Source organism: Myiozetetes cayanensis, unplaced genomic scaffold, assembly GCF_022539395.1.
Source record: "Myiozetetes cayanensis isolate MyiCay16 unplaced genomic scaffold, myiCay2020 scf20-37, whole genome shotgun sequence".
In the NCBI taxonomy this organism is placed as follows: Eukaryota; Metazoa; Chordata; class Aves; order Passeriformes; family Tyrannidae; genus Myiozetetes; species Myiozetetes cayanensis.
In genome coordinates, this window is record NW_026087412.1 from 13,989,841 (window position 1) to 14,006,420 (window position 16,580).

At 46.7% G+C, this 16,580-nt stretch overlaps 1 protein-coding gene across 5 annotated transcripts in view; it reads right to left on the reverse strand.

Annotated features, from left to right (window-relative positions):
- CREBBP (CREB binding protein) overlaps nucleotides 1–16,158 on the reverse strand; it is a 92,540-nt gene extending 76,382 nt beyond the window's left edge. The window contains exons 1-3 of one of the 5 annotated variants that reach the window (XM_050317596.1): nucleotides 15,709–16,155; nucleotides 1,822–2,357; nucleotides 1,645–1,695 (exon numbers count right to left, since the gene is read on the reverse strand). In XM_050317596.1, coding sequence (XP_050173553.1) covers nucleotides 1,645–1,695; nucleotides 1,822–2,357; nucleotides 15,709–15,793 — 672 coding nt within the window. In that variant the 5' untranslated portion in view covers nucleotides 15,794–16,155. Of the gene's footprint in view, nucleotides 1–1,644; nucleotides 2,358–15,708 lie in introns of all 5 variants that reach the window. The other 4 variants (XM_050317595.1, XM_050317593.1, XM_050317592.1 and 1 more) reach the window with 4 other exon arrangements.
- Nucleotides 16,159–16,580: the final 422 nt, after the last annotated feature.

Sequence of the window (16,580 nt, forward strand, 5' to 3'; positions counted from 1 at the left end):
TTTTAAGCTTCATCTTGTTCAGCAAGAGCTGGAGCCCTGGAAAACACCAATCTTCCTATTTTTTGTAAATTGGCCAAGTTTTTCAAATTGCTTTCTCTTAAGTGTACCTTCACAGCACCAGCATTTTATCACCCTTCCACTCTTCTTTTCCAACGTATTCCTTGTTCAAACTAACTTTACTTTGCTTCTTGAGCATATGTTGACTGAGAAAGCCTTGGTTGCCCTCCCGAGCTGCTGAATCCATTTGCAGCTGGAATCGGGCTGAGCCTGAAGTCCTTCAGAGATGGAATTTGCCTGAGTGCTGGCCCGTTCCTTACCACAGTGGGTTTGTTTAAGATACATCAAGACCTCACAGAACCTTTCCCACCAGGCTCACACAGCCTCTGTCACATGAAGATTTTAAGCAAGTCCTTTTGCTCTGGGGTAATTCTACTTGAGCTGCTTCACACAGAAAACCAGAAGTTTCACCACAAAGCTGTGCAGTGGCTGGGAGAATTCTACTCCCAAGAACTTAGATTTCTGTAAGTTTATAGAAATAAGCCACAGAGTCAGGATTTGTCACTCTTCCCACAAACTTCAGAGAAAAACAAATGAAAGATAAGCTTTCTGTCTGCTCCACGCAGCAAAATTAGCTGCTTTGGAGGCTGGAGACAGCCACATCCACTTTCAGATGCTCTGACCTTCACAGGGACCACAAGCATCTCTTCCTTAAGCAAAGGGGGCTCCCTCACTGCAGAGAGAATGCTTTTCGTGGCTTTTATTAAAAAAAGAAAAAGATTAACTGTACAGAACTCCACAGTGATGTCAACACCTCTTCAGGACACACACCTCCATGTCAAGCAACAGCATTTTTCCCACAATGCCTAACACATCAATGAATTAACATTTACATGTTAATAATTTACAGTAATAACAACTGGTGATGTTGGAAAAGACAGAAGATCAGAGATAAAAATTTATCTTTTTCTACATATCAGAACGTGGTGGGTTTGCCATCAACATTCCAAGGAACTGTACCAAAGCAACCCAGGCAAGAGATAAGACACAAGTCAGGAGGAACAGCAGCCAAAATACTGCTCTAAGCAATGGCCACCAAATTAGACTTGTGCCCTTCCCTTTCACAGAGTTTGCACTGGTTTGCAAAACAACATGAAATTTGATGTTTCCAGATCAGTTCCTCCATACTTTAAAAACATTTGCTGCACAGCTGCTGACAGTGGTCCTTGACAAGAGGAGCAGTTGCTACACCTCTCCCTTCAATCCACAAGTGTTTCTCACAATGTTCACATTGCTTTAGAAGATGCTGTTGTCTGGCAGATAAATCGAGATCCTGCACATGAGAAATCATCTGCTGCTCCCTTTCTGCAGGATTACACTACTCTTTTCTAATTCACCCTGCTAAGATACCCTCCAACTTTTAACTTCAAGGATGTCTTTTTCAACAAGTGCTTTCATTTCTGATTACATGAGTAGCACTGCCTCAATTATCTTGCTTTCACCACATCACTGGTGACTGAAGCTACAGACTCAAGAAAGCACATCCTTTAGATCTGTTCCAGAAAAGGGCCTACTGCGTTTCCCAAACACCTGTATGGAGAAAAAGCAAGTGCAATAAACAGAATACATGAAATAGCATGTACATACTTTAGTCATTGCTCCTGTCTGTGCTGTGTTCAGCCCGGTGTGCCCAGCCATCTGTGGAGATACTTGGGTTAAAGTCTCTGCCAGCACACTGCCTGCATTCCCCTGCATGGCAGGGGCAGAATATTGCATTCCTGCTCCCCTTCCTCTTCCAGCTGCCCCAAGAGATCCATTCATTACCTGCCCTTGTCCTTGCTGAGGCTGATTCATTAAAGTGTGACCAGAATTACTGTTGAGAAGGCTCTGGTGTGTCTGACTGAAATTAGTATTCATACATATCCCAGGTCCAGTCTGTGATGTTGCAGGGCTGCTCGTCACCATCCCCACTTGTTTTTGTGCTTGAGAGTTCAGGGTTTGGGATGCAGGTGTGGTAGGTCCAGAGGTGCTGGCTGCCTGCTTGGCCAGGCCCGCAGCAGACGAGTCTCCCGGGTTCAGAGGGCTCTTACCCATCGCTCCCAGATTCCCGAGGTTCGCGCTGTTCGGCTGCCCTTGCACTTGAGCGCCGACTCCCTGCTGCACGGGGCTGCTGGAGTTCACATTGCCCATTCCTGGGTTTAAGGAAGAGCCGCTGCTTCCCCTTAGAAGTTCAGAAAGTTGTTTGTGTTTGGAAGCTGCATCTGGAACGAGGTTCCCACCGCTGTTCAAAAGGCCCAACTCGCCATTGGGGATCAGCTCATCAGGAAGATCATTTTCCAAGTCAAACAAAGATCCAAAATCTACAAGTTAAAACAGAAACACGAGTGAGAAAACACGACAAACAAGTAGCTAAAATATTTCTCTTCATTACTTTGTACCAGTGTTAACAATGACAACCATTCAGGTACATCTTTATCCATGACTCAGGTTGCCAGGAAGCGAGTGAGGGTCCCTGTGACACGAACTCGAACTCCAGAGCCTTTCAGAGCCACTGCTGGTACACACTGTGCACACACAACCATCGCAGGGAAGAGCGAGCACTGGCCAACAAGCAGGTTTTCTGGCAAGACTTGACAAAACAAAGCCTAAGAAAACTAAGGTGGCAAGAATACAATGACCTAACTCTTAATTCCCCTGGTTTTGGCTAAAAGATGACAGCGGAAACAAGAGATTTTTTCCTGTTGATTTACTCTCCCAAAAGAGCCATTAAATCACCTCTTCCGACCTCCTCTGTAATCCCAAGCCACTGAATTTCACCCAGCAATCCTCCCTCAACCCTGTCATTCATGTGTGCACACGGCCAAAGAACATCTTCCAGCTCAGCTTCAAAGCTTCACCAAAAGACAACAACTCCTCCTTCAGCAGTTCGATCCCAGCCTCACACACAAACACGCTTAAGATCACTTTCTGCTCACTGATTCCTACCATGATCCACTACTTCACAAGATCCCAAAATGCACTCAGCACTTTCTCCTTGTAATGCCTCTTGAATCAAGCCACTGCTTGATTCCTGAACGGCTCAAATAATGCAAATTGCTTTGTAAGTGCCCAGCCCTCATTTATCATGCCCAATATTGACAGAGGTAATCCACACACTCTCCAGATGAGTAAAATAAATCAATCAAATCTTCCTTGAGCCACTTGAAGGAACAGCTCTGCCTGGTTGGAACATACAGACCAATAAAAACGTGGTAGGGCTTTCTTTTCTTTCTGCTTTAAGGAGCAACTCAGGTTCACTACAATATTTTTTTGCACATCATAAGCAGCATCTGTGCAACGAGGTTATTTTGGTATGTAACTAAAAACCAGAAAGTTACCTCACTGTATATAGGTACTTCCATGTAAAAATAAAAGTTATATATCTGAAGACATAAGGACAAGCACAAGCAATATTAATAAGCACCTACACAGACCAGCCACAGTTCACCAGAGTAGCTGTTCAGATACACAGCTCATCTCAGAAGATTTTCCCAGTCCAGGGAATGTGATCTAAAACAACCACTTCCCACTGTAACATAAATGTGTGAAAATTCTATTTTGCCCCCCCAAACCAGCCCTGACAAACTCATGTTCCTCACAGTGAGCAACAGACAAACCACATTTTTTCCAGGTTAGAGCAAAGAAAAGATCTTTACTAAAGAAGGGAATCCCAAAAGCTTCATTGTTTTAAAGTTTAATTCACTCTTCAGTCTCAAGAAGCTGGTGCAAGACCCAGGCTGCAAAAATGATGTAAGATGGTACATGGAAAAGAAACAACGAACCCCAGACAACACATAACCCGTATCACAAAGCAGGGATGCATAACAACAAATCTCAGTACACTTAAATACCACGCATTTCACCAGCATGTGGATTTCCAATTCACCCTAACTGAAGGAAAATCAGTAAAAATGTTCAGATTTACAGCGACCAGCGAATTATGTCAACAGCCACAGTAAACACAGGCAGAAACGTTAAACTCAGCTGTTCTGAAGGCTCACAGCAGCACATCCTTCAGGGACCCACACCTTGCCATCAGCACCCACTAGAGTCAATAATCCCTCCAGGACTGCACCAAGTTGGCTGTGACAAGATACACCCCTGGCTCAGAACAGACCCCTTGCTCCCTTCCAAGCTGGCAAGTAACAAGCTAATATTTTCACTAGCAAGGTTCAATAAAATATTTTTAATTTCTCTTACTTGCTGCCTTTCCTTTTGGCTGTGTAGTTCACCTTTTCAGTTTGCTTCCTACAGAAATTCCTGCTGTGCCTTCAGCTCCCTTCCAGCCTGCGATTGCTTCCTCCCTCCTCCTTCCCACACCACACTCCACACTGACCTGCTGCACTTTGTCTCTGCCTATGCCTTTTGCTTCTACTTTCCTTCTTCCAAGATTTCCCTGGTTTTCACCACCTCTCACCCTTCCTGATGAAAAATCCACTGGTTGTTTGGGGTCCAGCCCACTTTGTCCACAGGTGTTAGTGTTTCATCAGCAAGAGATGTGTGTGCGTGCAGGGACAGGGGCAGAGGGGTGACAAAATGGGGAGGGGGAAGATGCTGCTGTTGCTTAAAGGTAGTATTTTCCAGCTGCATTTCCAAATGGGATGCTGGAGTATAAATGCTCAGTTTTATTTTCTTTTTTTCTTGCTTGGCTGGTTGGACTCTCTCAGTCTTGCCAGAGCCAAGGACTGGAGATGTTTTTTTGCAGTTTACAAAAAGAGTGAAGAAAGTATTTGGGAATGCAGCCTCTTAAAACCTGAAATAATCTACTGCCCTTAAGCTCCTGTAAGAAGGCTGTACATTAAGGTTAGGTATGGAAAACATACAGTTCTGCCAGCAGGAAAATAAAATGCAGGTAAACAACTTAGCACAGCGGTCGTGTAAAAATTCACCGAGAATTCAAACGTTCACAGAGTGATTAATCATCATCTTTTATATTTAATCAGAGCCATGTACATTAAAAACACCAACACAAGGCACATTTTACGACAGTTATAAAACACAACAGAAAACAAAAGAATCTACTTGAGCACGTCTGCAACAAATCCATAAAGATGAGAGATTGCCTTGGCAGTTATAAAAAGAATAAATATATTTACACGCATATAAAAATCTGCCATAATAAAAACACGGCCTATTTCTCCTGACAGAAAAATGAAAAGCAACTGCAGTCCTTCCATCCTCACGAGAAGAACATAATTGATCCCATTCTCGATGCTTCAACTATTTCTCAAAGTCAAAGGCAGCTACCAAGAGCCCAAAAACGGAGGGATGCCTTTGCCTTACACACACTGACCTCGAAGCAATGCCCAGGAAACAGCTCTGCTGAGGAGCCCCACTGCAAGCAGCGAGCTCTGGAGCTGCTCCATCCCTCCAAAGCACGGCAGAGCGGGAAAAGTGATCTGGATGTTAAAGGAGAACAGATTCCCCAGACTCATAAGGCACATACCTCTAATCCAGCACTCAGGAGGCAGCAGAGCTGACTAAGTCTGTGGAGAATCACCTCACAGTGTCTTGTCTCTTAACACAGCACTTCTGATCCTACACCTCGTGCCTGTCATCACCTCTGTTACATAAAACCAAGCATCCTCACCAAAGAACACAGATGACATGTTTTTTGGAAGGCATGGAAAAGCACTAGGCAACTACCACCCCCCCCACTCTTTCCAAAAGGCTCCTTCTCCAATTTGAGCATCCTGCGTTCCCTGAGCAGCTATTTTCACACATGGAAGATAACCACACTTGAGACACTTTCTCTCCTAATTTCAGTTTTATGAGCTTAAATGTCACAGTTTTCTGCCTTCCTGGACAACACTTTCAGAAATCAGAATAAAAAAAGATGTTCTGTTTCCTTCTAAGTCTTTTGAGAAGAAAAAAAAACCCAAACTGTGCGGCATCCTCAAGGATTCTCATCTGTATGACTGTGACTGTTATCAGGAGACTTTCTTAATATACATATTCAATCAATTTAACTGTTTCAATATCACCATTTTTCCCCCTTTAGCCGAGCCTGGAGAGGTGACAAACGTTCTAAGGTGTTTAGTTACGTGACTTCTTATCTCACACAGCAAGCAGGAGCAGAACTATCAAATCCAGTTTCATTTTTTCCTGCACAATCTCTGCTTGAAACGTGACTGGGAGTTTTCCTGTCACAACCTGACTGTCCATGCAGGGAGCAGGCACTGGAGTCACACACTGCAGTCCAGCACACAGGCAGTATTTTCACCGTGCCTTTCTTTCATGCCAACATAGCTGTTACATTTCAGTGAGCCCAATTTTGTTTTGTAAGGCCTCTTTCAATCACGCCAGACCCCAGCAGACAAAGCCTCAACAGTTCAGAGTTCCAGCCATTCCCTAAAATTCGCTGTCAGGTAGCTCTTCTCAATAGCCACACTGTTTGGTGCAGTCAGCAATTACCACCTCCATTCCAAACTCCTTTCGAGGCTTGAGGATTCTGTAATTTATTGTTTTATAAAAGCAAATTACAGCATTTAATGTTTTACAGCAATTAAACAATGAGTTCATGGAAAATATAAAATTTCCAGTGAGGAAACTTCACATTAGTGTCTTTACCTAACAAGACACAGGAAGACTGTGATGCATCTGACCTTGACTGTCAGCAGAACAGCAACACTTCTTCAGAACACGATGTTTAACAAGCTGGTTGAAAACGATGGTGATGAGGGAGTTGGCTGGGTCAAGGAGACCCAGCTGGGTGGAGGGTGGTGAGGGGGAATGAGAGATCCAGTAGCAGGGATCTGGGTGAGTTTCAACAACTGATGGCTTGCATAATAAGAGATCTGAATATTTAAGTGAATTTCTTCCTGCCTGATTGATTGAACTACTTGCATTTGGGATGAGAAAGGAATATGGTCTGGTTTGCTCATTCCTAAGTCAGTGGACTGGTCAAAACTCAAATACGTCGATACGTGGAAATGAGCCTGACCTTTTGGAAGTCTTGGTACTTGCCTCTAGGAAACTCATTGGAATCATTATCACAGCACTCTCTCGCTCACACACCCACAGTCACAGGGGTTGGAAAGGATGTCAGGAGGTCTGTCTGCAGCCCAGCCCCTCAGGCTCCTATCAGAAGGCACTTGCTCCAGCCCCCAACCTCCCTGTTAGTCCTTCACTAAAGTCACTCCAGCTCCTTCATGACCTTCCCAGTGATGGCAGGGGGCTGACCAGTCTGCAGTTGCCTGTATTGTCCTCCTAGCTCTTCTTGACAATTGGTATAACACGTGCCTTCTGCTGGGACTTTAGGGATGGGGGATTGTGAAAGAAGCACTCATTCTACCATGCTTCCTTTGCAACTTGTTTTCTGGCAAAGCGTGACTCTCCTTCCTAAGATGAATCCCATTCCGGGGACAGACATGCAACTAAGCAGCAAAGTTCCTAAAATCAATTAAATTAGATTCATTTTGTGCATCCCAATAACCCAAAGGGACACTATCCCCTTAGAATCTCATTAATTTGAAGTTAAAGTAGCTTCACACTTCTAAAATCTCCCCCAGTCTATTTTTGTAAGGCTTCAGCAACTAAGTGACTTTTGAAAAGCGAAGCTCATTAGACAAACAAACCACAAAACTAATGAAGAAGAATCCCATCTCTTCTAATCTCTACTGCAATACCACCAGTATGATTGACTTATTTTAAAAACGCTCCTGACACCAGCCCCAACACCAGACACGAGTCAGGAGTGGGGAAAATGCAGGTATCTATAACCTTTACACCACCACTAATGTGTGTGGTAACAAGTACCACCTGATACAGGAAAGGTCAACTGTTCTGTCCCTGCCTTCTTTCTCACCTCCAGGAGAATGTTATAAACAGAGATCCTTCCTTGGTTACACCAGGTTTAGTTCCCAGCCTCTTTCCACTTGCACGTTGTGTATCACAGTGTCACAACCTCTGCTGTGCTCACTCAAATTGTCTCCACCATTTCTCTTCTGCTGTGCTCACAATGAAAATGCAATCTGTGTTAAAAGTCTAGAAAAACCCAAGATACTGGCTTCTTTCAGGAATTATCCCTGTTTTCAGATCTACCCTTCCATAAATATTGGATTGCTCAAATGTTTCCCTATCAGTTACAAAGTAGTATATAAGGGCACACTAAATGCATCTGGCACTGAAGTTTATATAAAGAAAAAAATTGGAAAAATATTCAGATAAGAAGCCAGCCTCTCGAGACCAGAGGGGAATAAAACCAAAATAACCCCCATAATATGTGGCAGAAGCAGCCCAACAAGCGCATCCACTCTCGTCTGTTGCTGAAATCATTGGATGGCAAACAGTGGATTGACTTTGCCTTTCTCTGGTCTTACAAAACCTTTTTTCCTCCTTTCCCCAGGTGCCTCCACTATTTTGACACTGTTGCTGTGTCTGCTCTGGTAACTTTAAATGCCACCCAGCAGCGTCCCCAGCACAGACACAGTGTAACAGTGCACTGCTACCAACCAAAACGCTGCAGGAAATGTCTTTGCCACAGGAAGAGAAACCTGGACAGAAGGAAAAGGAGGCAAACAATCTGCCTATGGGCTGGGAGACACCACACTGGCAACATCGGCATCCCATTCACAACATCATCCTGAAGAAGATTAAATATTTTAAGGTTCTTGGAGCACGTTTAGAGAAGTGGGATTGCCTTCTCATCCTGTCACAAACACACACATCTTGTCTGTTGCCCTAATTTTACAGCCGACAGAACCTTTAAGTTGGGGATGACCCTTTAAAGAAGAATCGTCTGAGAATCTGGTAGTTAACAGCGGGCACTTGCTTCAGGCAGCACGAAATGCAGGGTCTGCACACAAATGCCTTGGGCTGACAGGGCCGCTCCTCCCCTCACTGGGCCACCCTCCCTGCCCAGCTGGAAAAGGAATCAGCAGATAACGTGCAAAGACATGAATTACCCTGACAAACAAACTTTACCTGTGACATTCCCTGGCCACAGACTTCTTAGTAAATATATTGTCAACAAAGGTGGTTCAGACTTTGAAGTGTTCAGTCCCAATCCTCCCCACAAGGACTGACAGTGATGAAAACTCAAGCTCAGTTCTGGCTCAGGCAGCTCCCAATATTCCCTTGAGCTACAGGATCCTTAAGATCCCACCTTAATGCACCTTCTCCAACAGAACCACAGAACAGGCTTATTCTGTGAAAATTAAAATAGATAAATATTTTCTTGAACTAATATTATTAAAACAAACAAACAGGCTAAGCAAGATTACCAGAAATCAGGCGAGTTTGGGGTCTCCTTTATGATGTACAATAACTGGAAAAACTGTGTTTCCATTCTTTTTGATGCCACTTTTTCCTCCCTACTTCTGATACCAAACTTAAGTGAAGTGTCTTTTGCTTGGCAACTCAAATTCAGCTGTGCAAGAACATACATACCAAAACAAACCAAATACACATAAGGAAGCAACAGCAGATGTGTGCTTAAAACTAATGATTTTTGCATATTTCTGTCTAAAAAAGCTACCAACCGTAACTGACAATCCAAAAAGCCCCAATTCCCTCACAAAGCTATTTTACTTTAAAGCCCTGATTTCAGTGAGATGAGGCTGTTTTGAATCACTCTCATTAATACTTTCCTTAAGGGAGTTTATGAACCTTAGGAAAAAAAACTTCACAGCTACTCCAAACCAGTCCTACACTCAGCACTTACTGACTTCAAACTTCTTGGTAATTTCCCCAGTTCTTTTCTCCGTGAGATGAAACTACACAGAGGATGACACAGAAGTGATGTCATCACCAACACCCACTAAATCAGCCACCAAAGTACCCGTGGCGGCAAAGCCAGGCTCAATGAGAGCAGCTCTTGGAACCCAATATTCCATTTTATTTCTTAACTCTGCAACACAAAGGATCCAGCTCCGGTGCCATGTCCAGCTGCAGCAGGGATGTGGCCACCTGTGGGATTGGGAGGCGGATCACCCAGGGAGAACAACTCCTGTGGACAGTCACTGTCTTCCCAAGGAAGCTCCCGCAGCACCAAGTGTGACTGGCAGGGAAGGAGATTATTTTACAGACTTGCAGATACATAAATGAGAATTTATATCCAGTGTCACAAATAGGATCCTTATTTCTCAGTGGTGGTGAATAAGAAAGGAGGAAAGGAAAAAATGAAGTGAAGCTTTTGAAGAATATATGTTAAGGGGTTTAGATTCCGAGCTATAATTATCTGTGCTAATAGGAGTTTCAGTTTTCTTTTCATTCACACTTTGATTGTGCACAATACCTAATAGTATTTCTGGAGGCATCTCTATTAAAAGAGTTTTCTAAATAAACGATTCAGGTTCTCTCTGTATCTCACATATCTGAGAAGACAGATGGAAAACATATGTTAAAAGGAAGTTTTACAAAGCAAAAATTCTTTAAAGTGTAAACCAAATTAGGGTGGAAGTGTCAGATTTCTAAGCTAACCCACATGCTTTTCCACTGTATAAAGAACAAACCCCAGGATTTTTCAAATTGAGTTTTTCAACTACCACCTCCACCCTGACCTCACATTGACTTGCAGTATTTTGCTAATAGAGTGAGGGGTTTTGTTCATGTTCTTTTCTATTAGCAGGTAACAACAGAGAGTAAAATATCTAATAAACACTAAAAATATGGGGATTTTTTTTAACGTGAAGCTGAAGGTATAAAAACAAAACACACCACGTTGCTGTCGAAATAATTAATGGCACTGGATGATGACGCCAAGGAACGGCCAGCCAGAATAGAAAGTGAATCATCTGCAGCAGAAAACCGGGAATCATTTCACAAGCTACCAAGAGATTTCTGGAGCACAGCAAAGACTGACTCCCCAAGCACAGCCTCTACTCCTGCCTGCTGCTGGCAGGGCTTCTCTGGAAGCTCTACCCCACTGCACAAAACAGCATTTACTGGGTTAATTTTAAGTCATAAGAGGGAAGGAATCATTTTGATAAACTCCCCAGTACATGTGTAATTATCAAAATAAGACTTTCAAAAAAAGAAAAAGACAGAATGGGCACAATGGTAAGACAGTGGACTGTCACACATGAGATCAGGGTGGCAGATCACCTGCTCAGCTTTTCATCCCACACACACAGACGTGAGTATCAAACTCCTTGGAAAAAATCTATTAAAGCCTCCAAACACTGAGAAAGTACAAAATATCCTGCTATCAGCAATGCTCTAGGAATTGGTAAGAATTAGCTGCACTAGACTCTCTAAATGAGCCCATTTCTAATCTTACAAATCTCCTGTTCCAGATCACAACCGCTGGCATCAAGTTATGCGGGTCAGTCATTTCAGGTGAAAAAAAAAATAATCAGCTTGTATCAAACTCACAGCTCAAAGTAAACATTCTTGCTCGGCATCCTCCTTTCCCATCCACCACCCCCACTGTTACACCTAAATACTAAGTCTTATGAAACAATATAGCCATGAAATATCCAACCTCCCACCCCAGATACTTATGGTGCAAGTTCCACAAAATAAAGGACGTTCCCATGGAATAATTACAACTGCACACGCTCCTTCACCTCCAGCTTTTCGGAAGATGCATTTCTTCCCCAGATTTTCTGCTTATAAATCCAAGTCTGGTCGTTTAATGGAATTACCCTGTCCCTTGTTCCAGGGAGAGATGGAGGAAGCATGTGTGTAACTGCGGTTCTTACTGTCACAGCACACAAATGACACTCAAGTTTTGCCCATATCCTACAGAACAAGAGCAGACCGATTACACAGGCTTCCATGAAGCTTTTCAGCCACGCAGGAATGAACCCTCAAAAACATCCATACTAATGCTTCCACGTGCCTAAGCAAAATCTGGTTTTAGATCACCCAGACGTCACTCCACCTGAAGTCTCAGCTAAGAACACGAGCTTAGAAAGCCTCGCTGTCTCTCCTTAAGCTACTTTGGTTTTGTCCACCTCTTTTAAAACTAAAACCTAAATCCACTGCAGTACACCTCTCTGTTTTTTGGCAGGGGAGTGGGATCAAATCAGGCTGCGCATCGACACGAACTCCCTTCTGCGAAGTTCTGAAGCTGGCTGGGAGTCAGCCAGAGATCTGCTTATCTCGGCACGTAGGAAGGCACGTGTGGCAGGGCCAGCCTTCCCCCGGCACGAAATCCGGGCCCTGGATGCCAACACAGGGCTGTGAGGAGAACGTGAGTTACCGGGAGTGCCGGCCGTGGACTCTGCAGCAGCGGCCATGCTGCTTCACCTGGGTAAAAAAATCAACACCACACACACACAAGAAGTATGAGGTGAAAATCCAGCTCTGATGGGTTTTTGAAGCCGCTCATCTCACCTTCTTCCCAACTTCACCTACTTTAGGAAGTCGTTAAGTCCTGACGCTGTCAGGAACACCCTCTGCTCTGGCCCAGATTACACTGGGTTGTTTCTGGCACTGGCGCAGCTCCACAGCAGCACAAGCTGCAGGGAACGGAGCGAATGCAGACAGAGGCACGACTTCAGTGTAAACCAGACCCCACCAGGGTCCAGGGGCACCTGAACACCTCCAGCTTTGCTGCTGCTCCACACAGATGTATTTTTCCTGATGTGTGTGCAGCCTTCAGCCCGACACCAGCTCAAGAACAACATGAGGTCTCTGTATATTCTGCTGGAGGACCAACGCCAGCAACGTACAAAATAATCACAACACTCAACATAAAAATAACACACTGCCATAAGCAAAGTTGCTGTATTTCTACTTTTTGTAGGAGTCCCTTGCTTATTCTGCCCCATGGTGGATGAGAATATCTCACAGCAGCCACAGAGAAGAGAAATGTTTAGGTATGAAAACGACTGTGTATCTAATAAAGCAGTAATTAGACAAAAGCACTACTCCTACTTGGCTAGACAAGGAAAAATCTTTCCCACGGACATTTTAGCACAGAAGCCAGCTTGTTCAATACAGCACAGACACCAGTCTTAACCTTTCTTTTTGATACAAAGACCAGCAGGGCAACTGCAAAATGGGACTATCACGAAACTTAACGATGGTCACAGCACCCATTTCTGCTACCCTTTCACCTCTGCTCCCTCCTCCCAGATCAGACTTTAGATTTAGCTGCTTGGGTTTAACAGGAAAAGTTGTATTTTCAGAACGTAAACAGACCGATTTCAACGGCACAAACTTTGCCCCGGTAAGCCGAGGAGCTATTTTTATCAGAAAGATTAAAGGCACCTAAAACTTACCCCGACAAAAGGAGTTGCTTAACATCACCGCATCAAAGAAATATAAACAAGGCTGAGCAGTTGCTTTCTGCCGAGCGTTCAGGGCTGCCACCAGACCCTCGGGTACGGGCGTTTGCAGGCTGGGAGCTGAAGTGCTCAGCAGCAGAACGGCGCAGCCGGGCCCGAAGCGGAGGCTGGGAAAGCACGTCCCCGCCGCGGCAGCCGCAGCACCCGACGGCGCGGGGTTACCACTGCAATTACAGCGCTGTTCATCCACACACAACTCGCTGCTCTGCTCATCCAGGCAACGAGCCTCAAACCCACCTCACCCAGGCTCCTCCGGTCACAAAGGACCCTTTCCAGGCTGCAGCAGAACTTTTTGATTTAAGCCTCGGCACCGGGGAGCAGCCTCGTTTAGGTCCAGGAGCAGGTTTTTGACAGCAATCGCTACTCGAACTATGTGTATCACCTGCTACAACGCACAGAAACCACCAGGGATGCTTCAACAAGCAGCACTAAGTGCTGGCAACAAACCTAGAAGCGCTTTTCCTTAAAAAAAAAAAAAAAATCTCTAAGTGAACAAACATTACCCACGCTCTAGGCAGAGAGAGATTTTCGCCGATGGAACGCGAGGGTGACAACAGAACTCCATGGACACACTTGTCCAAAATACAGCTTGGGGTTTGCCGTCCCAGTGCCCAGAGGCCCCCTCAGCCCTGCAGAACTTTCTGCAGATGCTGGAGTTCACATATCCAGCACTGCAGAGAGCTCGCCGAGACGCACGAGAACTTGCTGAACAGGACGTAATTAAGATTGAAGCATTCCAGAACAGACCGAGTGAACTTCAAAAAAAGAAAGAAAGAAAAAAAGAAATCCAAGACACCTCTTCAAACACCTTTCACTGGCTACCAGGAGAGCGTAAAATGTCCAGCTGCAGACCTAAAGAAAAACTGTATCTCACCCGAGTTACCGTGTAGCGTTTCACAGCAACTTGTGTATCAGCCTCCCGTTTATTCCACTGCTTCCATGAAAGGGATTAACGTCGTTCAATCACAAGACCTCACCTAGATATTCCCTTACAATTCTTACTCTCGATACTGTTTCTTTCTCGCTTGTTTCATTTATTTGTAGGCTGAGAAGGATACCATAAAAACCCCTAAAGGACATCCATGAACTATTGCCAAACGCAGATTGAGCAAGCCGAAAAAACCCACAGGATTTATCAGCTCAATTATAGTAATAATTTTTTTCAGCCTATGAAAACACAGCAGGCATAGCACGATTAACTTATCACTGTCCCTTTCACAAGATTCATTAATCTCTGAAAGCAGAAATGCAAGTCCAACACACTTCGTGTTCCTCAGAAACCACTGGTTCAGTGATTGAAACAGTGGGAACACCGGGAGACGTCGGTCCACACACACATGCTCTTGTTACACACGTGTAAATACACACGTGTGTATTTACAACAGGCAGGCGCTCGCTGGACACGAAACATTTTGATGCACCTTATTATCTACAAACCCATCACAACCGAAGAACAAGGCACTCCAGAGAGACTACACACAGCCCGACTGCCAGGCTGCCGGGCATTTCGTCACACAACCAACCCCACAACTTCAATCATTATCTGCAAATCGTTTGGGTTTTAAAGGAAAAACGCTCGGGACTGCTCGAGCCAAGCGCCTTAAACCTGAGTCACAGGTGGGGGGCAAAAAAAAAAAAAAAAAAGCCAGCAAAGTATTAACTGGGGCATGGAATTCGATGGTCTTTAAGGTCCTTTCCAATCCAAACCATTCCATGATTAAGAAGCTATTAGGGAGTTTTTATTCCGTAGATTGTCACATGTAGGGGCACAGTGGAAGAGCCTGTATAGGGCTGTTAGCTGTGGGTAATATGTGGGGTTTCAGGAGTACATAGAAACCTTGACCACCTTTCCAAGAAGCCACCAGCTTAGATTTAGATACCAGAAAGAAATTCTTTCCTGTGAGGGTGGGGAGGCCCTGGTACAGGTTGCCCAGAGAAGCTGTGGCTGCCCCAGCCCTGGAAGCGTCCAAGGCCAGGTTGGACGGGGCTTGGAGCAACCTGGGCTGGTGGAAGGTGTCCCTGCCCATGGCAGGGGGTTGGAACGAGATGAGCTTTAACGTCCGTTCCAACCCAAACCCCGTTCCACGATTCTACAATAAGCAGGATGGTCGGCCCTCCTCCTTCCCTACCCGCACCCCACTCACCTGCGCACCCCCATCATCCGAACCAGGAAGCTAAAAACGAGGACGACGGAGGAAAAGAAGGGGAAACCCGACTCACAAAAACGCCTTTTCCAACCGCTATTTATAGCCGGGACGGTACTCGGCGTACGGGTCCCGCCCGGTAACTTCGACTGCAGGAGGCCCAACCCACCCCCGCCGGGAACCGCGGCAGGGCGGGCGGTCCCCCCAGCCCCCCCCTCCGGCGGGCCGGTCGGGTGTGTGTGTGGGGGAACCGCCGTGGAGCCCCGCCCGAGCCAGCCCCGCGGCCTTACCTGTGCTATCGCTGGCGGAGAAGCCCGGCGAGTTGAGCTTGGCTCGCTTGGGGTTGGGCGGCCCGTCGAGTAAGTTCTCCGCCATGGTGGCCGAGGCGGCGGAGCCGGTGATCGTTGTCGGGGGGTGCCCCGCGGGGGGGGGCCGAGCTCGCTGTCCCCGCTCCTCCGCCGCTCGGGAACCCAACAGCGCCGCTCAGTGCCCGGCCGGCCGCCCCCGCTCCCCCATGCCGGGCCGCCGCAGGCCGCAGGGAGGAGGGCTCGGGGCGGGGAGCGAAGGGCCCAGCGCCCCCTCCCTGCCGGCCGCGCTCCTCCCGGGCGCTCCCCCCGCCGCGGTGCCCGGATGGCGGCTCAGGCCGTCACTCGGGGCGCATTCCGCCCCCCCACACGCTCCCCTCGCCTCGCCCCGTCCCCTCCCCTCCGCGGCGGCGGCTTCGCCCCGGCCCCCGCCCGCCGCCCGCCCGCGGCCGAGGTAGGGGAGGAGAGGAGAGGGAAGCCGAGAAGAGAAGGGGGGCGGCAAAATTAAAAAAAAAAAAAAAAAAAAAAAAAAATAGCCAGAAAGCGGAAAAATCCGCGGCGACCCCCCCTCCAAAAAAAACCGCCCCAAAACAATGAGCGCGGCGCGGCGGCGGCGGCTCCCCCCCGGTCGCGGCGGCGGCGGTCGGTTGGCTCCGGGCGGCTGCGCCCCTTGCTCGGCTCGAGCCGCCCTCCCCCCCCCTCCACCGCTGTGCGCGTCGGCGGCGCTCGGCGCGGCTGCCCCGTGCGGCGGCGGGGCGGCCCCGCTGCCCCCGGCCCGGCCCGGCCCGGCCCGCTCCGCCCGCGCCGCGCTCCGGCTCCGCGACAAGATGGCGGCTGTTGATTCCTCAATTAAAAAA